The sequence below is a fragment of the Vidua chalybeata genome, chromosome 12 (assembly GCF_026979565.1).
Source record: "Vidua chalybeata isolate OUT-0048 chromosome 12, bVidCha1 merged haplotype, whole genome shotgun sequence".
In the NCBI taxonomy this organism is placed as follows: Eukaryota; Metazoa; Chordata; class Aves; order Passeriformes; family Viduidae; genus Vidua; species Vidua chalybeata.
In genome coordinates, this window is record NC_071541.1 from 17412621 (window position 1) to 17440488 (window position 27868).

At 42.6% G+C, this 27868-nt stretch overlaps 2 protein-coding genes across 5 annotated transcripts in view; one reads left to right on the plus strand and one right to left on the minus strand.

Moving 5' to 3' along the window:
• The window catches only part of RNF123 (ring finger protein 123), a 47738-nt gene extending 47641 nt beyond the window's left edge, over positions 1-97 (minus strand). Inside the window, exon 1 of the mRNA XM_053953370.1 lies at positions 22-97. The gene's annotated coding sequence lies outside the window, so the exon portion shown is untranslated. The remainder of the gene's footprint in view (positions 1-21) is intronic.
• On the plus strand, positions 59-27868 carry SHISA5 (shisa family member 5). 4 transcript variants are annotated; one of them, XM_053953374.1, is made up of 7 exons: positions 2803-2891; positions 6707-6778; positions 7393-7470; positions 8651-8710; positions 22038-22153; positions 22456-22674; positions 24764-27868. In XM_053953374.1, the coding sequence occupies exons 2-7, from the start codon at positions 6750-6752 to the stop codon at positions 24838-24840; spliced, it is 579 nt and encodes a 192-aa protein (XP_053809349.1). In that variant the 5' UTR covers positions 2803-2891; positions 6707-6749; the 3' UTR covers positions 24841-27868. The 4 variants fall into 4 exon arrangements, with proteins under 4 accessions (XP_053809348.1, XP_053809352.1, XP_053809349.1 ...); XM_053953373.1 differs by lacking the exons at positions 2803-2891; positions 6707-6778 and adding an exon at positions 59-264; XM_053953377.1 differs by lacking the exons at positions 2803-2891; positions 6707-6778 and adding an exon at positions 2488-2554.

Below are 27868 nucleotides of genomic sequence, written 5' to 3' on the forward strand. Positions count from 1 at the left end.
CCCTCCGGCCGCCGCACTCACCGCCGGCCCGGCCGCGCCGCCGCCGCCGCCGCTACGGCGACCCGCGAGGGCCATGGCGGGCGGGCGGGACGCGTTGCTGGGAGACGGGCGGGACTCTCCCCGCGCTCGAGCAGGGCCGCGCCGCGGTGCGCTGCCCCGGGGAAGGACCGGCGGCAGAGAGCCCCCCCGGTGCTCGTGTGAACTTCTCTCGAGGAAACCGAGCAGGGTCGGGGCCGCCGAGACGCGAAGCTCTCGGCCGTGGAGGTGGGCAAGCGGCCGAGGCCAGCCCGCACGGGGGAGGCCAGGGCAGGTGCTGCCGACCCCCAGGGAGACAACGACCCTCTGGCCCAGACCCCGCACGCTGCCCTTGGAGAGGGAGGAGGAGGAGGAGGAGGAAGCCGACACGTGAGCGTGGAGCCTCTTAGTGCACTTTATTGTGCCTGTGGAGTGGGACCAGGGCCAGTACTGGGGGACAGTCCACAGCAGGTCCTGTGGCGGTGTCCAGGCTGGCTGTGGGGATTCTGGGTCCAGAATTGCAAATGGGAGCAGTCTTGGATCCACATGGGCCCAGGGAGCATGGACTGGAGCATCTGACACTTTCAAAATAGAAACATAGATTCACAGAATGATTTGGGCTGTAAGGAACCTGAAAAATAATCTAATTCCACCTCCCTGCCATGGGCAGGGACACCTCCCACGAGACCAGATTGCTCCAAACCACATCCAGTCTGGCACTGAACACTTCCAGGGACGGAGCAGTCACAGCTTCTCTGGGCAACTTGTGCCACGGCCTCACCACCCCAACAGCTTGCTGGCACCCAACTCCAGCAGCTCCAGCACCACCAGCCAGCTGCCATCAGGGTCCTTTTGTGTCTCCCCAGATCCAGAAAGTGTCAGACACTCCAGCACCCCTGGGCCCCTGTGGATGCAAGACTGCTCCAGCCTGCAGCGTTGGGCCCAGAATCCCCACAGGCAGCCCAGATGCCACTGCAGGACCTGCCATGCACTGTGCCCCAGTTCTGGCCCTGACCCCACTTCACCAGCACAATAAAGTGCACTGGGAGACTCTCTCAGGCCTGACAAAAGTATCTGGCCACAGGACCATTACACTGGGTCACTGGAACAAAATGCTCTATGTCGTGAAGTTTGACCTTGTGCGGCTTCTCCTTGCTATTAAACCCAGGCCTCTTACAGTAGACTCACTGAAATGTAAAAGTTTCTACCTGAGAAACAATAACTTTGTAGTCTCTCCTAAGGTATGGGGAAATCACAACACCACACAATTCAGTCATTCTTTCCATCTTAACACCAGACCCTCGGGCACCGTGGAGATGTAGACTTGCTGAACAATTCACTTATGGAAAGCAACAGAATTTCTCCACTTCTGTCAATGTTTACTTGTGTGCAAATATGACAACAACCTACTTGATACAGTTCTTGAGCTCACATACAACCTTCAGGTTAGGTATGGAAAACAATCCACAATGTTTTTGGTTATAGCATGCTTTTGGTTATAGCATTGGTGGAGCTCAAGAAATAGCCTTTTCCTAGAAACCACCTTGGGAAAGCTCTTGAACTTGGCAGATCTTCCTCCTAGTCACAAGTCTGGACCTACCCAAGACTTTGGCATACACTGCACCTGTTATCTAAAACATGGTCAAGAAACTGTCCTGGCTCTTCAACTGGATCCAAACAGAAGAAGAATTTACCTGAAATAAACAAGGGTGCAGTGTGCAAGTGGCTTGTGCCAGCCTCTGGATTGCTGACCATTTACCTCTGTCAGTGCTCCCAAGTCATCTCCTAACACACCTGAGCTTTCTCTCCTGTGAGCAAGAGATTCTGCAATATACTAGGAAGCAGGTAGGGTAGGGGAGACTGAAACCTCTCCTTGAGATGCCTTCTGGAAGGCCTGAGAGGATGTCTTGTGAAGGAAAAAAAGGTAACCAGAGGGAAGTATGGAGCAGAGGCCATTTACCCTCAGAAACTTAGAAGGGGGCTGCTTCATCAATCCTGGTGGTTTTTAGCAACAGTGCTGTAGCACAGGTTTTGATCCAGAGGCAGGAGCAGTCCCTAGGGGAAGACAGACCAGGCTATGAGCTCAGGTGGAGTACCCAGGCAGCCAGAACCTTTCCTCAGCCAGCATCAGAGTCCACTAGGGAACCTGCCTGGACAACAATCAGAATAGGGAAAAGGAATTTGAAATCCAGCCTTGAAGAATTCAGGTCTGAAATGCAATTCAGGACCATGATAGAAACCTGAACTTCCCAGAACTCCTACAATACTAGGTGTGTGACACTGCTGGGAGTGAGTGCTTCCTTCAGCTCCTGCCTTTAGAGTGTTCCCAGCGATCCTCTTTTACCAACCACCTTCCAAGCCAAACTCTGGTACTTGGGATTTTCTCACCAGCCTTTCTGTATTTTGCTTGGCTTTCCAAGGCTAGGGCATGACATAACTCCATTAGCTAGAAGCTGACAGAAGTGATTCATTCAGGGAACAAGCACCTTGGCAAGCTTGGATGTGGCACTTGTTGCCACGGTGTGGTGATCAGTCACAGGTTGGACTCGATGATCTTCAGAGGACTTTTCCAACCTAAATGATTCTGTGATATTGCGATGCGGTGTCCCCTCAGGGAGAAAGAACGGCGTTGGGGAACGGGAGCCGCAGCCGGGGAACGCAGAACAGGGCTCGGGGAGTGGGGAAGGGAGAACTGAGGCCGGGGGCTGGGGAACGCCTCAGCGCTGTCCCGCCCCGCTCCGTCCCGTCCCGCCTGCTGCCCCTGCCGCTTCCCGCGGGCCGCCCCTCCCTGCGCGCCCCGGGGCGCGGCCGCTCTCCCGGCGCTGTGTGGGGGCGTGCTCGGCCTCTGCCTCGTCCGCCTCCTCCTGCTCCGGCCGGTGAGCGCGGGGAGGGCCCCGGCACTCAGGGGGGTTGGGGGGTTCCGGGGTGGCTTTCGGAAGCCGTGATCATATCCCCCGGCGAGGCCCGGCCGAAGCCCCCGGCGTGGGGAACCCCAGGCTGCGAGCTCAGCCCCCTCAGCTCTGCCGCCTGTGTCGGGACGGGGGCTGAGGAATGCGGGGTGTTTGGGGCTGAGGAGCCGCGGTGTTGGGGGCTGAGGAGCCGCGGTGTTGGGGGCTGAGGAATGCGGGGTGTTTGGGGCTGAGGAGCCGCGGTGTTGGGGGGCTGAGGAACGCGTGGTGTTTGGGGCTGCGGAGCCGCGGTGTTGGGGGTGTTGGGGGCGGCGGCGGACGCACGCTGTGAAAAACGCCAATCACTTGGTTTTTAAAATTTTTAAAGTTTAATAATAATAAAATGGTTATAAAAATAGTAATACAATTAGAGTAATAAAAATTTAGAGTTAGGACAATTAGAAGACAATAAAAAGCAAAGAATTACGGACGTCCGGATGCTCTCGGGCACTTAAGCCACGACAAGCATGCCTTGTGAACAAAGGAATAACCTTAAAAGCAATAGCCTGTTGCATATACAAAACACTTCATGATTATGCATATATTTTATTTAAAACAAGAACTTTGTCTGGTACTTGTCAAAAAGTTTCTGTTAATTCCCAGGAGCCTTTGAGTCTAAGTCAGGCTTGAAGAAGTTCGTTTCTGTTGATAAGGAAAGCCATAAATTCCTCTCCTCTGGAAGATTTAGGGGTTTCTGTAATTGTTATCCTTGTGCGAAGAATTCCTTGATTATCTCATCTCTTTCTTGAGATAGTTACAAAGCATCTTACATAGTATAGTTTCTATTTTAACATTGTGTTATAACCTAAAAATACATTCAACACACAACTTGAGAGAATTAATACAGCATAACTTTCCAACATTACACATATAATATTCATTGTAACTATTGCGTAAAGCCAATCATAAAATAGGCATTTTTCACACACGCGTACAGCTGTTCTGGCGTGGAATTTGGGTTCGCTGAGGGGAAAGTCCTGATGAGGGAAAAGTTCTGCTGAAGTTCGGTGGGTTTGTATCGAGCCGTGGTGTCGGCCAGCAGTGGCTGTGGGACCCCACCTGATGATAGGGCCTGCTGGTAAGTAAGGTAATGCAATGATGTACTAAAGTGGCTGCGGGTTATTCTTGAAGCATCCAGTCAAAAACCTTCACTTTTTCACCCCCAACACAGTAAATTCTACCCTTTTACTGGAAGATAATAAAACACTGAGGTGTTAAGTGATGATATCACATAAACAGCATACTTATGTAAGCTTGTTTGATGACCGAGTTCATATATAAAATGCTATTATTGATAATTTTTTTTCAGCAGCCCTATCTGTTGCTATTTTGTTATTGTGCTTAGAGGATGGACCGTGTGGTCTTCCCCAGCTTTGTCGTTAGAAAGAGCAGGTGTGATTACAGAACTTATCTGGTGAGGTCTCAGAGAAGGAGAAGCATTCTTTGTATTTTATATATCAGTGGTATCACTTGATCAGAGGGATCAAATTCTGCACAAACCTGTGCAGAAAAGTTGCTTGTGAAATGCAAGAAGACATTTGACTTGGTCAGAGTAGTCCAGGATCACAGTTTGTTTGGGGGGGCTCAGCTGAAATCGTTGTGGCTGACCTGGTCAGAGTTTTATCTTTAAGTACTTCAAGGTATGAGCACTCGAAAAAGGATTCTTTAAGCTGACTCACCACGCAGGTGCTATAGCTGTAACTGTACCTAAGTTGCTCTTGAATAAATAGGGGGAAGTTAGAACTTATTGCAGTGATTGAGGACTGGGTGGGAAGAGTTTGGCAGCTCTGCTCTTGAGATGGAATTTGGTCAGTCTTTAAAGGTTTTGTGTGGTACTGATGGTGTGAAATCATCACACTGATGCCCTCCAGGATAGGAGGAACTCCTCAGTAACTGGATTGTGTTGGGTTGGGTGGGGACTGTACCTGTTCTCAGGTGATTCAAATAATTAAACCATCAGAAGACCAGCTGGAGAAAAAAGTACCATCAGTTGATGAGGTGAAGAGTTCAGTCAGTTGAGGAAGAGTCTCGTGGGTGCCACAGCTGATGGCAGAAGAGAGGAACAAAGTAGAGGCACCAAATTCTTTGGTTTGCTCAGCTCAGCCACCTGAGAACTGGCCTAGACCTTTGGTTTTCCTTGTTATTTTATTGTGCTGCAGTAGTACAATTGTGAGATGAAGGGAGGAATTTTGTTGGTTGCCTTGCTGTGTAATTTCACGAAGTACTTTGGAATTGGTTTAGCTACCTGTCATGTCCTTGTTAGGGATAGAGGAAGGAGGGAGGAGTCAGGTGGCATTAGGTGTCTGCAGAAGAAAAATTTGATCGACCATGTATAAGCATATGTAAATCTGTAAAAAGTACTGTGCTATGGGTACAGAAGTTCCTTTTTGTTTCTTCTCTATGTTTAAACTCTTAGAAGATTTTTGTGTTTCTTTTTATCATTGGCTGTGACACCTAAATATTTTTAGCTTTTTATATATTTTTAATGTATTTGCAACATTGTAGGCTGTTAATATAAAGTTCTAACTTCTAGTACTTTTCCTGTCCTCCTTCATAGTTTACCAAACCCTTACTTATACATTCTTGAAATTCTGTTTAGTCTTGCCTTTAGCTAGCAAGGACACTTTGTTTTGCAGCTTATATCGTAGACACAGTAAAGTGTAGGGTAAAAAAGAATTGGGGGCAGCTCCAATGGGGCAGAACCCAGGGGGAAATTACCTAACCAACTGCTCTTCTAACTGGACAATATTTGATAGGTATACTAATCAACCTTATAAAAAATGTAGAAATACTGTATTGTGTGTGCATATCACCATATTGCGCACCATTAAGGCTGTCAATTAAAGACCTGCATTTATGTTATCATCCTAACACTGTTTGGAAAAGTTCTGTGTTTTATTCCAAGCAACAGTATTCAGGTATTTATTAATGCCATGGAAGACTGAATTTTCAGATGTTAAAGTCAGTTTAAATATTGTCTTTGCCTCTTTTTGTTTGCTTTCTCTGAACAACTACACCTGAAGGATTTTGAGTTTTTTGGATGGAGTGTTGTTTAGGAGCAAGATATCAGGCTATGTCTTGATAGGAAGGAAAATGATGAATGAAAACCAGTTGACTGCAGCATTTGTCATTGAAAAATGAAGTGATGCCTTTCTTGGGAAATGATTTTTGCTTAAGCTTTGAGAAGTATTTTTTGTGGCAGTTAAAAGCTTTTAATATGCCACTCTTCTGGTGCAGTTACTCAGGCTTGGAAGGGCAAAGACAGAGAAAACAGTCAGTCTCTTAAGGAATGCAGTTCTGAAAAGTGTGGGATGTTCCCTAAGGGAGCTATCCTGGTACATGAACATCCCCACTGATTACCACTGGAGCTGCACCAGGTGATGCTTGCAGTGGGAATGCTACTGGACTGATTTTACTTCTAAGAATCTGTTGTATGACATCTCTGTTTTCTGCAATGGATTATCAGGATTAGGATTTTCTGTGAGGTAAACAGAGCAACAGGTACAAACAACCAAATCACTCAGAAATCCAAACCTGCAGTGAATGCAGTGGTGTTGCATCTTTTCCATCAAGTCAAATCTCTAGGAAAATTTAACATTTTATTCTAACTGATTTTAGGGTCTTTTGGTGTTTTTAACCTTTTTGGCAATTCATGTTGCTCTTTGAGTCTTTACAGTAATTTCATAGCTACTATCAGATACAGTGAAGAAAATAACACCAGCATCTTATGCATTTTCATGCAGTTTAGTCCTTATGTGTGTGTGAACATTTGGATAGAGGTGCTTGATGAAGATGAGATACTATGTGTGTAAGAAGTAAGTATTTGCTCTTGCTGTACACAAAAGGAAATACTCGATTTGTAAGACCTGACCCAAGTACTTTCAGCATATTTAAATGTTCACTTAGGTGGTCTGGTTGGGATGACAAAAAGACTTTGTATGATTATTCCTTTACTTACTAACTACTGGTTTGTAACTCTTCTCAATTCTGGGTGAGGATTGTTAGGCATATACTGGTTATTTTGGCAAAGTACAACTTGCACAATCCTGTCCTGTCCAGAAATCCACAGATTTCTGCTGTGGATCTTGTCTGGATTGATACTGCTGCTCTAATGTATTCCTAAAATTTGATGAACTGAAATTCCAGTGCAATCAGCTTAATAAAAGTTATGAGGCAAACTGAATGTGTACAACACATTACAATTCTGTCATCAAGTGACAAAAACACACTCTTTAATGGTTAAATCTTCCTAAAGGACCTTTCCCTTCTAGATCTCTATCAGGCTTTGTCAGGGATCAACATTAATGCTTGTTACTTACCTGTAGAAAGGGAACAATGAGCTGGATAAATGAATGCATTAACTGATATGTGTGTTCTTGATAATTTTGATAATTTTCAAATACTTACACTCTGTTTAATTTTTCTGAAGGTCTTCTGATGCAGAAGACCCTCTGGAAGCTGTAAAGAAGATCACCGAGGAAATGAGGAAACTCATGTCCACCAACTGGTTGGGATGAAGTTTTAATATGCATTTTTTGTTACCTTTGTGGGAGGGCTTCAAGGCCTGATACAATATACATTGATGTTTGTTAAAATGATTGTCGTTGTCAGTATCACTATATCATGTGGAAAGTCCTTGTTATTGAAAGCTTAACTTCACACTTTAGGATGCTCAAGGACACCAGATAGGTACCACTGGTACCTGCTCCAGATGGAGAATGTTACCAAGTGAAAGGCATCCCAAAGGAGCAGAGAGGACACACTCTAAAACCACCTATTGTGGAGTTATTACTGTAGTCACGGAGTGGATAATGTGGAAAATTGCCAGGTTTGCTGTGGAGAATGAATGAGGCTGGTTGAGCGCAAACTTAGCTGAGCCACTTGCTTATCTTGCACCTGGCTCAGGCAGGGCTTAACCACTGAAGGATGTCTGGGGTGAAACACTGGCCTGAGCTTGATGTTGTCTCTGTGAAGCACAGAAGAGCACCCACATTCCTGCAGGGAAAGCAAACGTCACTCACTCCCCTTTACCCAGGCATAAGAGGACTTGTTCAATGTACAGATCTGCTCCTTGGAGGCAGTGGTAGTGTAGGTGCAAAGACTATCAGAGATCCTTACCCAGGTGGAGGAGGGAGTGACACTGAAATGTCACACTTCTGTTCTGCCTTTGGTTCAGATTAAAGGTAACAGAACCCCTCATAAAACTGGTGTTTTGTTTTCTCCATGTAGAGGATGAGAATATGGCCCCACTTGGTGGACAAACTGCTGTGCTTGCTCCTTTCTCCTCCCCAAAGCAGGGATGCCTGTGTCATCCCTGGGTATCCCCAGAGCATACCTGGGTGAAACTAAGCTTAGTTAATGGTGAAGGTGAGCTTAGTAAAAAGTTGTATTTGTTGATTTTTGTTGTTAATCACTGACTAACTTTAGTTACTTGGGGCTAATGCAGTAAATGCATTTATCTACAGCTGCTCCAAATCTATGTATGGCCTATTTGGTTTTGGATTTTGCAAAACTGCCTTGGAACAGTGCTGTCAGGCTATTGTCAAATCCATACTTTTAGCACCACAGGCAACAAAAAGAATCTCTCCTTTTAGTGTACATTACCTTTCATAAGCACTTGAAACTTAGCTAGGTAACTTGAATAAGTAATAAATTCATTTTTTTTGAGATGAATTCGCTTGTTACAGGATCTCTGACTCGGAGATTTTTCAGGATCCCGATGATTTCAACTTTTCTTCCAGCCTCAGGTAAGCTATGCAAGCTTTTAAAATGGGATTTGTGTAGAGATTCTTCATTGTGTAATCAGGACGTGTAGACCTGGCAGTGCTGGGTTAACAGTTGGACTCAGTGATCTTAAAGATCTTTCCCAGCCTAAACAATTCCATGATTCTGTGCTGCTAGAATACAAAAATAGAAATACTAATTTGTGTGTTAAGAGTGTGGAGCACTCAAAATCTGTGTGTGTGTTGGAAGAAGGAGAGACCTGAGGAAGAAGCTGGATGTTGCTATTTAGACCATAACAGTCTCTTTATATAATAATCTGCATCCTCCCTGCTGAACAGGAGGTTGAAGCATTAGCACAGAATCACAGAACAGCTGGGGTTGGAAGGGTCCTCTGGAGATCCAGTCCAGCCCTCCTGCCAAGGCAGGGTCCGTTGGAGCAGGTGACACAGGAATGTGTCCAGGTGACTTGAATGTCTCCAGAGGGGAGACCCCATGCACTCTCTGGGCAGCCTCTTCCAGTACTCTGCCATTCTTAGCATAAAGAAGTTCTTCCTCATTATGAGGTGGGACATCCTCTGTTTTAGTTTATGGCCATTTTTCTGTGCTTTGTACTCAGAAAATCCATAGTGGCTCTGGAAGAAAATCTGCTTTTGTTTGAAGTATCTCCTTGGTGTTCTAGCATCTTTTGCAGTTAATTTCTATCAATATTTCTCCATCTGTTTCAATCTTGGGAAGAAGTGAATTCCTTTAAGCCTATATTGGTGATGACAGGAGTCCTGCTGTAAAAATGTGTCAGTTTTTCACAGTGCAGAAGATGATGAAGAGAGGGCAGGCATTAATCACAGAACGTTAAAGGGTTGGAATGGACGTTAAGGATGATCTATTCCCAGCCTCCCCCTGCCATGGCCAGGGACACATGTCCCACTTACTGAAGGCCTATCCAACCTGGCCTTGAACACTGCCAGGATTGAGGCATCCACAGCTTCCATTGGCAACCTGTTCTAGCGCATCACCACCCTCGCAGTAAAAACTTTCTTCCTAAGAGCCAACTTAAATTTCCCCTCTTTCGATTTGTACCCATTACTCCCTGTCCTGTCACTCCAATTGCTGATAAAGAGCCGCTCTCCGGTTCCCCGCAGCTCCTTCAGACACTGGGAAGTGCTGGGAGGTGTCCACACAACCTTCTCTTCTCCAGGCTGAACAGCCCCGCTCAGCCAGCCTGTCTCCTTAGGGGAGGTGCTCCAGCCCTCTTATCCACATCGTGGCCTTCCCTGGATTCGCTCCAACACTTCGGTGTCCTTCCTATGCTGGGGACGCCCGAGCTGCGCGCAGTGACGCTGAGCTCTGGCTGATGGATGTCTCTGCATAGCTTTGGGCACTCGGGATCGCGGCAGCGGCGCTGGGGCTCCCCTTTAAGGGGCGGTGCGGGCGCCGTGACGTGCGCGGGGCCGGGCGGCGGGCGCGGGGCGAGCGGCGGCGGCGAGCATGGGGTAAGCGCGGCGGGGCTCGGGGGGCTCGGGACGGGACCCGACAGCTGCAGGGGGGACCCCGACAGCTGCAGGGGGAACCCGCCCGGCCTTCCCGGAACCTCCGGCGGAGCGGGGTCAGTACCGGCTGTGAGCGGGGCCGTGCGAGCGGCATCGCCCGCGGGGGTCGGGGCCGTGCCCCCTCAACGGCGCAGCCGGGTGGAGCCCCCGAGCTGTGTATGTCCAGGCACATCTTCACCTGCGGGGCAGGAAGGAGCCGCGCTAAAGGCAATAGGCACTGGCATGGTGGTGTGAATGGGGTACGTGGATGTCTTGGAGCCTTGGTCTCTTTTGGCGAGGTCTCTCTGACAAGGAGGAGGATTTAATGTAACAAATGTTTTGGATGAGGGATGCCCCTTCTCAGCTAGGCTGATCTTCTGTCTTCAGATGTGTGGTGGTTCCGGTACAGCAGGCATGAGCCTTATCTTGAAGTCAGGGCTTGCTCTTTGTAAATGACAGAAAAAAACATTTAGGAAGGAGCAGTTAAATAGTTTTAATTATCGTTGTTTTCAGCTGTGGAATGCTTAAAAAGAGAACTGTGGATGTCTCAACATGAGAAGATAGGTGACTTCTCTTTTCCTTTTCAATTACATTGCAGCTTTAAAAAAATAGTGTTGCGCAAAGGCCTAGACTTGACATCAAACTTACCTTGTTGTTAGGCAATTTTATTAGAAAGGTGGAAATTACTCACAGGAATACTGTCCTTGAAAAGCCACCTGGATATGACTCTGGAAGAAAAACACATCTTAGAACTTTCCAAAATGACTTATGACTGAGCTGTCCCATTTCAATACTGGGAATTGCAGTGAGTGACACCATCTGTGACTGCAGCCAGTGGGACACCAAGTAGGTTTTTGTTTAGTTACAGACTGTGCCCGCGGTTTTGTGTTGGAGGTTTCTATGCTTTTTTAACCAAGTAGTAAGCTGAATTCCTTCTGGAAGAGTCGTCCTGCTTCCTTGCCTGCAAGGTATACTCCACCCTCTCTCTCGGTGCCAATTTCTTTTAAAAGGCAGGTTTTGCCTTATTTCTTGATGACTATGTTAGTTTAATTCTTCACTGTGTGGAGAGAAGGGCTGATGTCAGAATATTTCTTTATCTCCAGTAAGATGAGCATTCTCTTTGAACAGTTTGTAACATGACAGAAAGCAAAAAGGGCAACTTCCTTTAGTGCCCTGTTCTTTCTTAGGAGTTGCAAATATTACCTTTGACACTGCCCTTGAGAAGGAGGTGATGATTTTCTGGTATTATGGGTCAGAAAGTGTTTAGTTCCCTATTCTTACATCAGGCTGATTTCTAGATTGAGTTACCACCCTGGCACACTGCTCACAAATCCTGTCTTTTTAAGAGAACTTCCCCTTTCTGAGGGTGAGTTACAAACTACCTGTGGACTTGCTACTGGACTGTGTGATCTGGGTGTTTCTTCTCCCTGCTTGGAAGTCCTGCCACAATTACACCCTAATTCTAAGGACAGGGTTAGGGAAGGGCTACTGGTGGAATGTTTGTTTATTCTTCGTTGTCTTGCCCAGCTGAGCAATTTCTAGTTTGCTTGTACTTTTACTTTTTTGCTGCATTTATTCTGGTCTTATTCTGGACCTTCTGCAGAGGTCTTCTGCAGAAATGCAAGCAAAGCACCATTTTTCAGTAGGTTTTGTTTTAGTATCATCCTTTGATATTAATGTCTTTTAGTATTTCTATTGAGTATCAGGTGCTGTTGAGGCAGGCGTGCATTTTGGGCAATCCTTTTAAGAGTATTTCACATTGCAAGAGGTCCATAAACTATAATCTTCAGACATTTTAAAGACAATAAATTACACTCCATTGGAGTGTGTTAATAATGCACTTCTAAGTACTTGAAAGCATTTTGCTTCCCAGAATGCTGCATTTGGAAGCAAATGTAAGCATTCTAGGAAAAGTATAAAAGTCAGGGTTAACTGAGATTCAGGCCTTTTACTTTGTTGATCAGTCCTTAAAGATCATGTGGAGCTTTTAGGTCAGGGTGTAGGCACAGGTTTCATACTGCTGAACTTGATAAATTTGTCACCATTTTTTCTTGACCATAAGTGGTTTCTCCAATTTCTGCTGCTAGTGAATGCATTGTGGCAAAGGTTTACTACTGGAAGGTGTTTCAGGATTTTTCCCCCCCATTTTAATTGGATTACTGAGTTTTCCCCTGCTTTACCCTGGTTTCAAAAATGGATTGTGAGTAATAAGGTTAATTTAGTTGGTTTCCCCTTTTCATTCTGCTGTATGTAGTATTCTTATTTTAAGAAACTGCAAAAAGCAGAGCACTGATTCATCAGGACAGAACTTGTTATTATTTTCATTGGTAATGTGATTACTTAGCCTTGGTATGCCAATTTTCCAATAGTGACCCTTACTGGAAAAGGAAATTAGATGACTCATAACCACAATTCAACTAATTGTGAAGTATTTGAGTACTTAAGGAGGTGGAGCAATTCAGAACATCTGTATCAGAGTTACAGAAGAAAATAATGTAGCTGGGGCAGCTGATACTGGGCTTTCTCTAATTGGAAACAAAACTTCACATTGTCTGTGTACATAATTAATTTGGCTCTGTTTCTGAATTAATTTCTGCCTGTAAGTTACAGCAGATTGTGTAATAGGTACAGTAATACTTGAGGCAAGGCTGTTCCTCCTTATGAGAAGGGGAGGCAGAATGTCCATCTTCCTGGGAAGCTTTGGCCAGCAGAGACGGACCAGCCTTGTTGGATGGGGATGTGCTCATTTGGGGTTTGAGCCATGTGTTGTCTTGTGGCTTCCTTGTCCTTTTGTGATACAGAGAAAATCCATGCCTGGTTGAAATGTGGCATCTGCAATAGGCTGCTACAGGCTAACCTGGCAAAACCAGCATATTTCTAACAGTGAAAGATATGGTTATCCTGATTTTCTTTGTCTGGTTTAGATATTTTCAAGCCTATATTTTCTCCACAGACAAGGTCAAAAATGCTGTGATATTGAGCTATGCCCATTTCTCCTCTCCTGCTATCACTAACAGGGACTCCAGTTCACACGTTCTGGTGTATTTCAGTACTCCAGGATGTGTAATAGGTTGCCAGTGGTAAGAGAGTAAAGAAATGAAGATAATTACAGAATCACAGAATTGTTAGGGTTGGAAGGAACCTCTGGAGATCATCTAGTCCAACCCCCCTCCAAGACAGGGTCACCTGGAGCAAGTCGCACAGGAATGAGTCCAGGTGGGTGTGGAATGTTTCCAGAGGGAGGACTCCATGAAAATTGGAAAAAAGCTTCTAGAAATGTAAGCAATCTCTGTTTAATGAGCAAAGGATTTCTTTTCCAGTGCTGATCCTTGATATTTTCTGTAATAAATGGGTTAAACTGCATACAGCCCATTCTGTGAGGCTCCTGTTCAAGCACAGGCTAATCTCACCAAGGAATGTAAGCTTCTTGTCTGGAAACAACTGAGACTTGGATTTGAAGCTACTTAAAGAAATGTTTTATGCTTTTTACTAGCCTGAAGAGTAAACATCAGCTTGCACAATTAGCACTGGTAACTTACATTGCATTTGGTTTTGTGTTCACTGTGTTCTTGGTGAAGAAGTTGCTTGAAGGTGGCAGAGAGTTAGGAGTTGTGGTCTCTGCTGCTATAGGCACTTAGGTTTCATTTCCTCAGAAGCCAGGCAGGAAGGAGAGGTTGAAAAATGATGCCCTGGTGCAAGAGGCATATGTACACAGCTGGGTTAGCGTGCCCTGCTCACCACAGAGGGCTGTGTGACAGCAACAAACAGCCTGAGCATACAAACACACAGCAGGATTGATCACTTGGATTTTGTTCAGGAGTTAATTTTCCTGTGGCTGTGTGCTTCACTGGCTGTAGGTACCTACCAGGGTACAGTGTTCCCTCTAGCTGTGGGTTTTGCTGTGCCACTGTGTAACTCTGAAAACAGTAAATTTTTAACATACAAGCTGACCCTGGAGAGAAGTTGCAGGCAGAGTAGCCCTCAGAGAAGGATCCTATAGCTCAAGAAACAGAGAATTCTTTAAAAACATGTTTAAAAGAGCATTATGACTATTTATTAGGATCTGTAAAACTTTGAGCATGTGAGTTCCAAAGGTAGCTCCAACTCTACTTTTACATATACTGCCATGAAAAAGCCATGACCCGAGATGTAGCTGGATACATCTGCCACAGATTGTGTTTGTAGATGTATTATGGGAGGAGGAGAATACCCTCAAATTGCCCAGCCTTTTAAAACTGCAGCTGTAGGGTCTTCTGTGAAATGAACAAATTACTTTAATTTCAGGAAATTACCAATTGTGTAGAGATTGGCCTTTTGACAAAATCTTTGTATTCAAAACATTTTATACCATTGATTTTTTGATGTGATACACCTCTGTTTTTTATTAGCATGATCTCTGGCTCTCAGTTCCACTGAGACGTAAACTTTAAAACCTCCTTTTTTTTTTAGGGTGTGAAAGGCACTAGTCATCAAAGTCACTTTTGTAACTCTTTTGGTCAAGGTCTCGTTAATAATCAATGCCATTTAAAAGAAGTAGTGGTTGGCCAGATGTGACCTCTGCTGCAGTGGTCTGTTCTTGTTTGTACAGTGTTAGATTTTACTTGATGATCCTCATTGTGCTGGATGAGTAATATTCCAGAAGAGAAGGGGAATGTAGGGCAGAATGTCAGTTCATAGTAGTACAGGATAATTAATTAATTTAATTTAAACTTTGCTTCTGCCTGAACGCAGTGTCTGGAAATTTTATATATGGGATGATACATGAGTAATGTGGGTAAAGAAAAAGGTGTGTTTCCTATAAAAGCTGGGTTATAAGGCAGGCAAAGCAGGTAGGTGTAACCTAGTCCAAACTTCCTTTTACTGCAGTTCCAGTGTGTTTGGCAAGTCATACACCAGGTTTCAATTTGCCAGGAAAAAATAATACTTTAGCTCTTTGGCCAAGTTAGTTTCCAATTAGTTGCTTAAATCTGCTTCTAGAATTACTATGGTAAATTCATAATATTGCAGTTTTTGTGGGAAAGTTTTGTGTCGCACTTAGTTGTTTTTTGTTTGGTTTGGGTTTTTTTTTCAGTTAAACATGTTCTGTTAATTCAATTAACCATCTAAGAAAAATCCTTCCCATTGCCAAATTCGAATTTGGGTGTGGGGGTAACATCCTGTGTCCTTGAAGTGGGTGGTAGGAAGGGAGCTGACTCATGTTGTTTGCCTTAAATATCTGTCATCATTCTACATTCTCTTTTTGCCACAAAAGGAACATTTAAAGTTTATTTACCACTTGCAGAAGCAAATGCCTTTAATTGTGTTTAAGGACAGTTTGTATACTGAGGGTCCAGTGGACTGAAAATTATCAGGGGGCCTACATGAAGCTGCAGTGTTAATTCTTGCACTGTGATGAAAGACTTGAGTCCCTCTGAATGCAGCCTTGGCTTTTCCCCTTATGTGCATATTTTAATGCATCAGTTACTTGTAGCAATTACTCTCTGTTTTCTACAAAGTGTACAATAATAGATTTCCTGTCAAACTTCACCGGGAAATTGTATTTTTAGTATGTATTACAAGGGAATTTATATAAATAGACATATTTAGTACAAGTACACTCTTTAAGGACCAAGAAGAGATGCTTGTATACATATTCCATAATAACCTGTTGGATCAGGGTGTCAGATGTCTGAGTAAGACCACAAACTCCAGGAAGTTGCCTCCCTGCCACTTTCTCATAAAGGCTGCTTATGAACACGTTGTGCTAAACATGTTATTTTTAAAAAAAGGAGAATTAAAAAAAATGTAAATATAATATTCAAAAATAGTAGTTAGCTTTATTTCCAGTAGGTCTTTGTGTATAAAATTGCAGTTTATTATTTTGGGCTTAAAGTAATCCACATCAGATTCCTATTTGAACAAACAGCTAAAGGCTCCATTCAGCACATATTTAGCAAACTTCCTCCCATAAGACTCTTGCCTTCTCTTTTTCTATAGCACTCTGGCAGTTGCAGAGTTTCTTGCTTCCCATGGCATTATTGCTGTTTTAGCTCGTTTCTCATGCCAGGGCTGGGTCCCTGGGCTGTGCTCAGCTGTGGGTTCTGGGGGATGCAGCTCAGGGCTGTTTATACTGCAGGTAAACAAAGGGGTTGTTTTGCTGGGGCTCCTATTGCAAACTCTCCTTTTGAGAGTACCCAGAAAGAATTATGGAAAGTAGTGCTGAGTTTTAGGGGTTTTTATTTAATATGTGTCCCTGCTAGAGTAGTTTGCAGTTAATGATGACTTGAGCTGCTCTGAGGGGTTAGCCAAAATAAAGTGAATCCCTTTTCACAGGACCCCAGCAGGGACATTCTGAAGTGCTAACTGAATTAACATTTGTCTGAAACACCAGACAGCACAATTCCAATCCACACTTCACTGCATTGCAGAGCTCTAAAATGACTTCGCAGTTACTCAAACCTGCCAGTCTGATGAAACAACTAAGATTTTGCGAAGTTGAAACCATGCTACTCAGACTGAGTCTTAGGCTGCCTGTTGCCTACCACAAGAATCACTTGGAAACTTCCTGATCATGTAGAGATCCTCTTCTGATGAGGTGGCCAAGGCTGCACCAGCAATTACTGTGATTGCACCTGGACTAGAAGGCTTAACTGTGGTGTGTATTCTGATTGTCTGCTTGTGCTGAAGCTCCTGGGTGTGCTAAACTAGGCTGGTCCCTCTTGCAAGTGTTAAAATCAGGCTGATGTTTTCTTGTGAGATTGCTTTCTGAGTAATAGTAATTTTTTTTCGTTTCCTCTTTAGGAAAGTGGTTCTTATGTTCTGAATTTTTATGCTAAAACATTAAACTGAGGAAGTGTGTTGCTAGTAAAGTTGTAAAAACTAATCCCTCTGAAAGGCTCTTGGGAATTAATATTGCTTTTTTTTTTTTTTTTTTTTAAAGAAAAAGGATTATTTTCCCGCTAAACTTCACAGGCAGTATGTGGCATTGTGTGGCTGTGACTGAAATGTTAGTTAAGCATCTCTCTCTGCGGACTTGTTTGGTCATGCCCTACACCTGAGTCAGGGCAAACGTGGATGTTTACCATTCCATCACATTTCTGGGGACTGGATCCTTTTCTGGAGCAGTAAGGAATGACATGCATATACTCAATTTTTTATTTCACTTTTAGGAATGGCCTGAATTATCTTTTGAAGTCTTTCCAGACCACCCCATGTTACAGCCATAACTCACTATTTGTAAATGTTTGTTTTTAAAAGCAGCAGTGCTTTTGAAAAGAGCCTTGTCAATGTGTTTCTCAAAGCAAGGAACAAATCTTGGAATAGATTAAAACTTGCACAATAAAAAGGCTGCTTAAACGAATTTTTCATAACTAGGTGGTCTCATTGTTCATTTGGATACTTTTTTCTGTATTAAGACAAAATTTTTAGTGTGTCCTACTCACATGAAGGCATAGATACATGAAAACTTCCTTTGTATCAGCTTACAAAATGTCACTGACTTAAGTGAGTCTATTAAGAAGAGTTTAAAATACATTGTTGGAATCAAAACTTTGATATTTGAAAATGCTTTAAATAAACTCTACATTTTTTTCCATTTGACTGTTCAAGATCGACATCTCCAATATGAACAACTGCCTTGTTCATTTATTTGTAGAATTAACTTCTACAAATAGTATTATTCAGATCCTGGTCTTGGTTCTCACATTTTAAGGTGTCCATTACATCTCATTCAGTCCTGAAAGGGCTAAAATAGGCAAGTAACTCACTTTATGTGAGCTGATAAATATTTTGAATAATTAGACAGCTTTAAAGGTGAGTCTGTGAGACATTCTCATTACACATACACTTCAGTGCTTTCCAAGGGTGAGAGGATAGCTAAGGAGGGCAAAGCAGGAGAGAGGTGGTGGTAGGAAAGGGCAGGACGTTATCTCTCCATTTTTACTAAATGGAGTAAATCTCTCCATATTTGCTTTCTCTTACATTTGATGAGAAGTTGCAGTTTGTCATTGCTGCAGTAAAACTGTGGTTAGGTTTGATTTTGATTTTGTTTTTTATGAAATCACTGGCAAAAGTTTGCTTTTCTGTGAAGAGAGAGAAGCAGGAAATGTCAGAGAATGAGCTCAAGCTGTTTATAACTGTGCTTTATTTAGACTATGGTATATATAATGTGGGAGTCTGGAAACCTGAATTGTGACTGACGCCAGCAGAGCGCTCTGAGCTGGTGCTGTGGCCACCCTGATTTCTGCACTGTGACGTTTGTTTGCAGAATGCAGGGGTCAGGTGTGCTTTTGGTTTCGGTTGGCTTTTGGTTTCTCATGGTTAACTATTCAGGGGAAGAATCTGTAAGCAACAGTCCCTCACGTTTGTTCTTTTTCATTTATGTACAATGCTAACGGTAATTAAATTATCATTTAATGTGAATATGGCTTTTCCCAAGTATTTTAGAGCCCTTTAGGCAGATTTGTCAGGTGAAAGCAATCAAATGAAGCATTTTTTGTCTAAGAAGAGAGTTAATACACTGCAAGAGAGTCTTTATATGTTGTCTCCTGAAGGTTAGAAGGTTCACTGAGTAATGCATGTTGAGCACCATTCTGACTTCACTTGACTATCATCCCTTAGTGGAAGCCTTCCTGCACCTTTTTCAGTAGTGGGATATCACTTAAATGCTCAAGAAGTGCTCAGGTCAGTACTCCTTGGGCAGTAAAAAAGGCATTATTACAGTAAGGTAGTGACTGTCCATGCAGAAATTCCAAAAGAGTATTGCTAGTTTTGATTGTCAATAAAAATACTTAGGAAAAAAAATCTTTTTGAAGAACTCCAGTGTTGAAAGAGAGTGTTGATGACATGAATTACAAGTTCACTGCACTTACTGTTTTTTCTGTAAATGTCTCCCTACTTTGTGCTGTTCTAAGAAGTTAGCCTGCAGGAGCCCAAGCACTGGCAGGAAAATTATCTGCTGTGAAGCAGGTGATAAAAATGCCTCCCAGTAATAATTTGTTACACTCCTTAAAGAACTGTGAGAAGAGCTAACTCCTCTCTGTTATTTTACTTGCTTAGTTGTCTCTGAAAGCTTATAATTTTGGTCTGCAGCAGTCAGACAGTGTTTCAGTGGGTAGGAGTGGATCACAGTGTTTGCACACACAAACACAGAACTCTAACGTGTATACCTGACACGCCTGCACTTCAAACATGTGTCTCCATTTAACTCTTCAAAAGATGGGTGCAGAATGTCCTTATGTCATGGTTGTGTCATTTTGCCAAGGACACAAGTGATGCAAATGCACAGGGTATCTCTAACAACTTGGTGAAGATGGGGACATGGTGTGTTGGTTTTTTAGCTTTGCTTTTGTTGCGTTCCTTATTAGAGGTAGCAAATAGGAGATCCCTGCTTCATTGAGCAGAAGACTTTATTAAAAATAAACAAATGGAGGCCGTGGTTGGTGTTTTTATCTGTTGATGGCCATCAGCTTGGCTGCCGATGGGCTTGTGCTGTTTTCTCTCCTCATACCAGAAATTTTAGTTGTGAAAGATAAGGGGGCTGTGCCAGTTTCCTGCTGTGCTTGGTAATTTATGATGAGTAAATATTTCACCACTTTATCTCAGTTTTTCTGGTATCTTTGATTCTGCCCAGCCTTTGCTAAAGTTCTAAGAAGTTTGTTGTCTGTACAAGTGAAGAATTTTAGTTGTCTTTGTCAGCCCTAATTTCTTTCCTTGACATAAGAATTTCTTTCCTTAGCATAGTTCACTACAAAAAAGGTGTTTTTCCTTTACTGGGGAAAAAACCCACGGAAAAACCTAGAAGACTTCTTTGCTTTGTCTCTGCTACTATTGCTGGAGAGTAACTGTGTATAATGGAAGTAATGTCAGCTTCCCTAGTGAGAGAGCTCTTTTCAGGGTTGGTCCAGAAGTGGAAACAAGAGGAAGGAAAAAGCTGTTGGCTGCTCCACAAGTATCAGAAATTGCAGCTGGCATTTCTTGTCCTGCAGTTTCTGAAGGTATCTGTAGTTTGTCACAGGTGTTCTTGCTGTTTGTTGAGAACACTGGAATCAGGATCGTAATTCAGTGTATGAATCAATTGAGTACAGTTCTCTCTCTTTTCTTCTTGTCTTGAAATCACATTTGTATTTTGCTTTTTACACCAGGCTTGAAAGAAATGGGATTTTTTGGATGGTGATGAGCTGGCTGTGAAATTACTGTGCTGAAGTGAAGCTAGTGCTCATGAGGATGAGAGGGCACTTAAAAGCTGGGTGTTTAGAAGTGTGTGTTTAGGTTAGCATCTCAAAAATGTTCTGTGCAAATAAATGTGGCAAAACATGCATGTATTCCTCAACAGATTATTTTCACCTTTACATCCTGTGGTTGTGCTGCAGTAATCCATAATCAGTGTTTCTGACGTGGTTCCTGTGACTTCAGGAGGCTGCAGCAGTTCCTGCTTCCTGTATCCCATTCAGTACTTCATGGTTGTATCCATAGTGCTGTATTTAGTGCTTCACAAATCAGTGCTCAAGTCAGATACAGTTACAGTTTCATAAAATCATTGTTTTGAAAGAGATTTGACTCAAGCTTTTTCTTCTAGCTTTTGCAGAAACAGAATAAAATTGATGCACCCTCTTTTAAGGGGAAAGAATGCATTTTAAATTGAGCCTTTTTTATTTGCCAGTGCTCAGCTTACTAAGAGTTAAGTTGCCCTAGAAGACACTGAGGTCTTTTAAATTTGGGCTAGGGATAAACCATTTTGCAATTCTTTTTGTCAGTGATTTTACCTTCCAGTGTCACTGATACTCAAATGCAGTTTTCACATTTGATGGGTGTTTGGTAGCCAAGTGAAAATTGCTGGATGCTATGGAGATTTTTTTTTTTTTTTTTTTTTTTTTTTTTTTTTTTTTTTTTTTTTTTTTTTGTTTAAAGCTGTTAACAGGAAACTGAGCAGGGAAAAAAAAACCCAAAGAGAACTCTGTAGCCAAAATCTCTACCAACAAACAAAAACAGGATGGATGTGAAACTGGCTCTCTGGTCATTATTTTAGAGCTTGTTGTTCTTTAAAACTGACTTCCTGCAATTGTTCCCAAAACTGATGCATGGTGTGTTTTCTAAGAAATAAGAGTGCTGGAGACTTTGGCTTCCATGAAAGATGGGTTTTATTGATTTCAGACAGTAGGAAACAGATAATTTCATTTAGCATTTTAAAGGGAATTGTCACTGGCTTTGCTCTGATACCTTTTCTTCCCTGTGTGTAAATAGAACTTGTAAAGCTTCGAGAAGTAACTGGTTTTGTTTGTCTCCATCATTTGGTGCTCATCACAAAAGTCAAAAGCTATTGTAATCTCTGGTCTTCCCATAATAAATTTGGGAGTTTTAGGCAGTGTTTTTGTATCCCATAATATAGCCTGGCATACTTGCCGTTGCAGAAAAGTCAGGATTTCAGTTCTTCCTAACTGTGTGAAACATGGATTCTAAAACCTCTGTTTACAGAGGCCAAGGAACCTGCCAAGAATCTGTTCAGGGCTGAGATTGTCTTGAGTTTGGGACTGAGAAGTCTTAGGGAATGTGGGAAGAACTTGCTGTCACCCCAACAGATGGGGTGCTTCATGGTGGGCATGCTCTGAGCCTGTGTGTTCACACTAAAACAACAATAGTCACAGACTAAAATGAGAGGGACCAAAGACCCCTTGTCAGGGGTGGTTCAGCTTCCTCTGGCTTAGCAGACCTGACCTCCTGCAGCACTGCCTTGCACAGTTGTTTTTTAGTCCAGTAAGTACTGAGAGATTGGAGGTGGAGCAATGTGTTTACTGCAGGTTTGGTTAGGGAGTGACTCTTACCAATGCTGGTGGTCTCTGTCTTGCAGTTTTGGAGCCCTTGCTGCCATTGGAGTTACTGTCTTTGCAGTAATTGTCATTACTATTATTCTGTGCCTCACCTGTTCCTGTTGCTGTCTGTACAAAGCATGTCGAAGACCACGGCGTAAGTAGCTCTAAATTTATTTTATTTTTCACATCTTTGAAGAGGATTTTTTTTTAATTCCTCCTGTGAAATTGTGTTTCTACAAGAGACGAAAATACTCTGCTCAGAAGTTGCAATACCTAAATACTAAAAATAAGCATTTAAGCCACTTCAGAATGTGAAGTTGCAGAGAGATGTTTTGGAATATTTTCTGAGCATTTAGAAGTTCTCTTCCATCCCACCATGTGGGGGGTCTGGGAGTTGTTTGGGGTTTTTGTTTAGGGACCAGCAGCACTAACCATGTTCCTTTTCCTTGCCTGTAGCTGTGGTGACCACCACTGCCACCACGACAGTGGTTCACTCTGCCTATCCCCAGCAACCAGCAGTGCCACCCAGCTACCCAGCAGCTCCGTACCAAGGCTACCAGCCCGTGGCTGTGCAGCCCCAGCCGGGGATGCCGGTGGCTCCGTACCCTGCACAGTACCCTCCCCCTTACCCCATGCAGCCGGCGGGACCCCCAGCTTACCATGAAACTGTGGCAGGTAAGGCAGCACCAAGTGCTTCTTCATCTCCTAAACAGCTAAAGAGACAGCTGCTCTGGAGAAAATCTTATTTGCATTTATTATTTTCTGTGGTTATGTTAATACAAATGTAAACAAATTACGTAAAACTCAAGTTACAGTGGATGCTGCTGTTCAGCCTGGTGGAAATTTCCCTATCACTGTTTCTGTGTTAAGCAGTACCAGAGGAGGTGTGAGCTGGAGCTGTACTGGCAAAGTTTGGCAATGTGTGGGACTGTCAGCAGATCCAGTAGAACGTTTTACTAATTCAGCTGACATTTAATATTAAAATCAAACTCAATTAACATACATACATGCATATATATGTATACATGAGTTGGATGTTTCCACATTCCCTTTCTAATCTAATATCTGTGAGCTCTAGTCTATAGAGGATGTAGTGACAGGACAAGGGGGAATGGATTTAAACTAAAGCACAGCAAGTTTAGATTAGTTATTAGGAAAAAAATGTTTACTGTGAGGTTTGTGAGGCCCTGGCACAAGTTGGCCAGAGAAGCTATGGACACATCTCTAGAAGTGTCCAAGGTGAGTTTGGATGGAACTCTGAACAAGCTGGTCTCATGGAAGGTGTCCCTGCCCATGACAAAGGGATTGGAAGGAGAAGTCTCTTGACAACTTGCAGTTAGAATTATCAGAATCTTTTTTCTTCAGCTTTCCTTCTTTCACAGCATTGTTTTCATGCGGCCTTATTGTTGCAATGACTAATTCCCACTTCTGCTAGTAATAGCTGTTCTCTGAACAATTGGCTCCAGACTGCTCAGAGGGGCCAAAACTAGGCTTTTACTTGTAGGATCTTCAAGTTCTCTTACAAACCTCACTGGTAATCCTTCTAAGTAACAAAGTATAGTCCTGACTAGTAGATAATGCTCTTAGAAAGTAACTTTCAGGACAACTTGAATATAAAATGGCTTTTCATGGTGTGAAAGATTTGCAAACAGTTAGAAATTTTACATTACTAATGTGCAAACCAGCCCCACATGTGAAAACACTGACTTGGCAGGACTGTTGACTCTGTTTTTCTGTTATAAATGCCAAAGAAGCTGTGGGTTTTACAGGATTATGCCAAAGTGCTTTGGCTTCGTCTTTCTCATATAAGGGAGACAATAAATTAGTCATTTCACTTCTCCTGCTCTCTGGTTTCTCAGGCTGCTGCTGGTTTGTTAGTTTTAAAACAGTTGTTTTGTTTTGGGTTTTTTTGTTTTTTTTTCTGGGAACATACCAGAGCACTTTCCATGTTGGCAGCTGAAAATGCCTCACAGTGAGAGTTCTTTCCTTCATTTCTCCTGCATGTTAACCAAAGAGCAGGCTGTTAATTAGGTCACATGCCAGGGGAGAATACCTGCTCTGCCACACAGGAGCTAAACCCACTCACTTTACAAGATCAGCAGAAGATAACCACACTTGCACTTTCCAGGGATCTGATCAGGTACTACTTGAACAAACTTGTGCTGTTTGACAGAGCTGAAAATGGAGATGCCACTTGAGAGCAGCTTTTCTCAGAACAGTAGAAAATAATTATCTCTTCCAAGAGATGCACATCTGGTATATAAGTCAAACTCTTTCATGTGCTCAGTAGTGGTGGGATATTTTTTTCCTTTTATTTTACTTCCTTAATTAGTTTTTTGACACTTCACAGGAAAACATTTTCCCTGAAGGAATCCTAAGATGATTTCTCTAGTCCTTTTACCAGTGATTTTTTTCTCAGCACACTATCATGTATATACTCTTGTATGTGCACCCCTTACTTCCACTGGTGCTTTTTTTGAGCCAGATCTGTTCCTTTTTTTAGACTAGGTTCTCCCTTAAAGGCTGCTCATGTACACTCAGCATCAAAGAAGCCCCAAAGCCAACAAGAACAAAAGTTTTTGTGCTCTTACTTCTGAAATGCAGATGTTTTATGAGTGAGCACAAGCTGTTTTCAAGTCCCATTAAGACACTGGCTAAGTTGAACCTTTTAGCTGTGCGCTCAAAACAGAAATTGCCATTTTATATGTAGAGTTCAGAATGTACATTTTACAAATCTGTTTTTTCTTGTGTTTTGCTTTTGCAGCTGGTGCTGGAGCCCCTTACCCCACCCAGCCCCCTTACAACCCTGCTTACATGGATCCTCAGAAGCCCACCTATTGAAAAGCTCTTCTACTGTGCTTCTGCATACAAAACTTTTCAAAATATGGTTTGTTCTGTTTACACCATGCACCTGTACTATATTTTTCTGGAAGACAAAAATCTTTTAAGTGGAGTGAAAATCAATTCAATATCTTCTCTTTTTTTAATGCTCCAAGGAAGGAGTATTTTTCTTGCAGAAGTTAATTTATACCTCAAGCAAATACAAAAAGAGATTTTGCTCTAGATACAATTAGAGAAGTGGGAAGAAAGAGTATTTCAGAAATACAGGACCACAGTACCATTTGCTGTGCAATAATTTTGAGAGGAATGGTCTAATATGAGCATTGTCAAATACCCAAAGCTGTAGCAATCTTTTGCACAGTATTAAAATGTAAAAACTTAACCTCTGAGAAACTACCTGATACATGTTATGTAAGTTCTGCCTGTTTTGAAGCTACTATTGTTAGGTAAGCTACAATTTAATACATTTCATTTATCATTCAAAAGGGAATTTTCCTGTTTTGCAACACATTTACCTTTGGTAAGGGGTAGTAAACCATGTTCAATTGCCTTTGAGCTAGTTCTAAATAGTATGAGTTGGTTATTTCCTTGTTTTCTGTCCCAATTTTAAGGTTTATAAACTGTGCCTCCATTAGGTGTTATAGCTAGAAATCAACAGACTCTCTGCCACTTAAAGGACCAAATAGATCAAAAGCTGAAACCCTGAAAATTCTTCATAAAAATTATTGGATGAGTATTTCCTGTTCGGGTAGTATTGGACAAGCTTACTTCAGCTTGTACATTAATGTATTCATCTGTTGTTGATGAGTTTGGAATTAAAATCAGCCCCTTAATTACACGTTAAGCAGAGGTACCTTGGCAGCTTTCAGTCCTGCCTCATCACAGAGAAGGAATTCTTCTACAGGAGGGATGGGATGTCAGCAGAAGATTGGGGTTTTCAAATGTTCAGGGTTTTTTCACTGTCTCTAGTGGGAACTGTAGCTTGCAGGAATGTAAGAATTAGAGACCTTTATAGATCCAGTCTGCATTGGAGTAACAATGTGCAGGGTGAGGGGCCACAGTGGGCATCAAACCTCCCTTTTGTCTTCAACATTCCCATAAAGCTGAGCAGAGAATGAGAAGTCAGGCAAAGGAAGGATTTGGTCACAGCCAGGTAATGCATTTTTAAGAAGGTAATGCTTTCAGTCATGAAACATCTTGAGGCATCCTCGTGACTGTTAACACTGCTGGGGCTTTAGGCTTTATGAATCTTTCATTGCTCAAATAAATAAGGTGGAGGGTTTTTTCACTGTCCTCAACAATTCTGTCTTTTCCAACATTGAAATGCAATTTTTTGTTAATCCTCATAGAACTATGTAGTTATTTGCATGTATCACTGTGACATAATAGGTGAAATAATTTTAACATATCTTTTACACTGATTTTACTTTTTTTAGAGAGGCCATTGAGCCATTTGTCCTGTGATTCTACATTTGGGGTATATTATTGTTTGGTGCATTGTTTTACCTCACAGAGTGGATGGAAATTGCTGCTGTCAAAGGCAGCCTTGTTCCTTTTCCTCATTTTTTGAGTCTATTTCTGAATTATTCCAATTCCTTTTTAAAGAAAGTTTTCAGGGCATTTCAGAAGAACCTTGTTGAAAGTTCTTACACTGGGGTTCATGACAACCTGTGCCCTCTGTTACACCTCTCTGAGTGTTGAAGTTAGTAGCATGATATGGTGCCAAGAGGCACTTACAGAGCATGTATCCATGTATCCTGTGTCTGTGTATTCCTCCTCTTTTTCCTGCCTTGTCAGCTGAGGAATTGGGCAAAACTTCATTAAACTCTCAGATGTTACATGGGACCAACCAAAAAAGGATGGTGTCTTCTGTATGGAGGAGGAAGTATTGCCTTAGAAGTCTGGAATGTTTCTGTGGGAGAGCACTGAGTAACTGCAGAAATAAATCCCATGCTACAGATCCTTCCCCTGGTGTTTATTCATGGAGAAGGAGGGCAGAGATTGTTCCAGCACCTTTGTTAGCCTGTGTAGAGCCAGGCCAGGGAAAGCACAGGTACAGCATCCAGTGTGGGGCTTCCTGAGGTTACTACTATGTCCTGCTCTTCCTGTCCCCCACCTGGTGTGACAAAGAGAGCAGCTCGTGGCAGTCACAGTGTCGTGTTTGGGTTGTGAGAGGGAAATCTGCAGTTTCATGGCAGGATGGCTCAGTCATTATCCCTGAGGAGATGGGAGGAAAGTAAGGTGGCAGCAATAACAGATTTTCCCAAATACAAGGTTTTGGGGTGGAAGTTGCACAGAACAAACAGATAGTCCTGAATTGCCACTGCTCTGTGTGTGGTGGTGGGAGATGAGGGGTAGGGTTAAGGAGCCTGAAAATGGACACCTTTCCATCAGTGCATATGTGCAAATGATGACTATATGCAAGTGAAAAGATGAGTCATTAAGGTGCAAGGAACTGCCTTAGCTGTACTATTACTAATTCAGTTACAAAACTTACTGAAAGAAAATGGTCCATTTCACAGTTAATCAGATTGTGATTAATTTCTTATTGTTAGGGCATTAATCATCTTTAACAATGAGGTGTAGGACCAGATTTTATTTGGTTCTTGCCTGGCAGCCTTGTTGAAGCTTGTTTTCAAATACTGACGAGAATGGGATGGTTACAGGAAAGATGGAGATGATCCATAAGTTTTCAGTTTAAGCATTGCTGATGTGTCAGTCCCAGCAGCTGTTGCCTTCACATCACACTTGTTCTCCACAGTGCTCTAGGGAGTGGGGAGGGAGCTAAGACTTTAAATTGTGATATATCTCTTTTTTTTTTTTTTTTTTTAATTCTGTAAGTGCCTTTGTTTCAGAAATGTTTTGTGAAATTAAAGACAGTAGAATATTGAATTTACTAGATAATCATTGTTGCTTTTGTTACATACTGTAACCTCGCTTTGTATGTTGTTTGTAGGTTAAACATAAGTATTCAAACCAAATGGCATAAACTCTATGCACCTTTGTAATAAATTCAGTGTTTGAAGTA

Coding starts and splice junctions, on each gene's coding strand:
- SHISA5 (XM_053953373.1), top strand. CDS start 74: ATGGCGGGCGGGCGGGACGCGTTGCTGGGAGACGGGCGGGACTCTCCC. Junction 22,154..22,455: donor AGCATGTCGAAGACCACGGC/GTAAGTAGCTCT, acceptor CCTTGCCTGTAG/CTGTGGTGACCACCACTGCC. Junction 22,675..24,763: donor TTACCATGAAACTGTGGCAG/GTAAGGCAGCAC, acceptor TTGCTTTTGCAG/CTGGTGCTGGAGCCCCTTAC.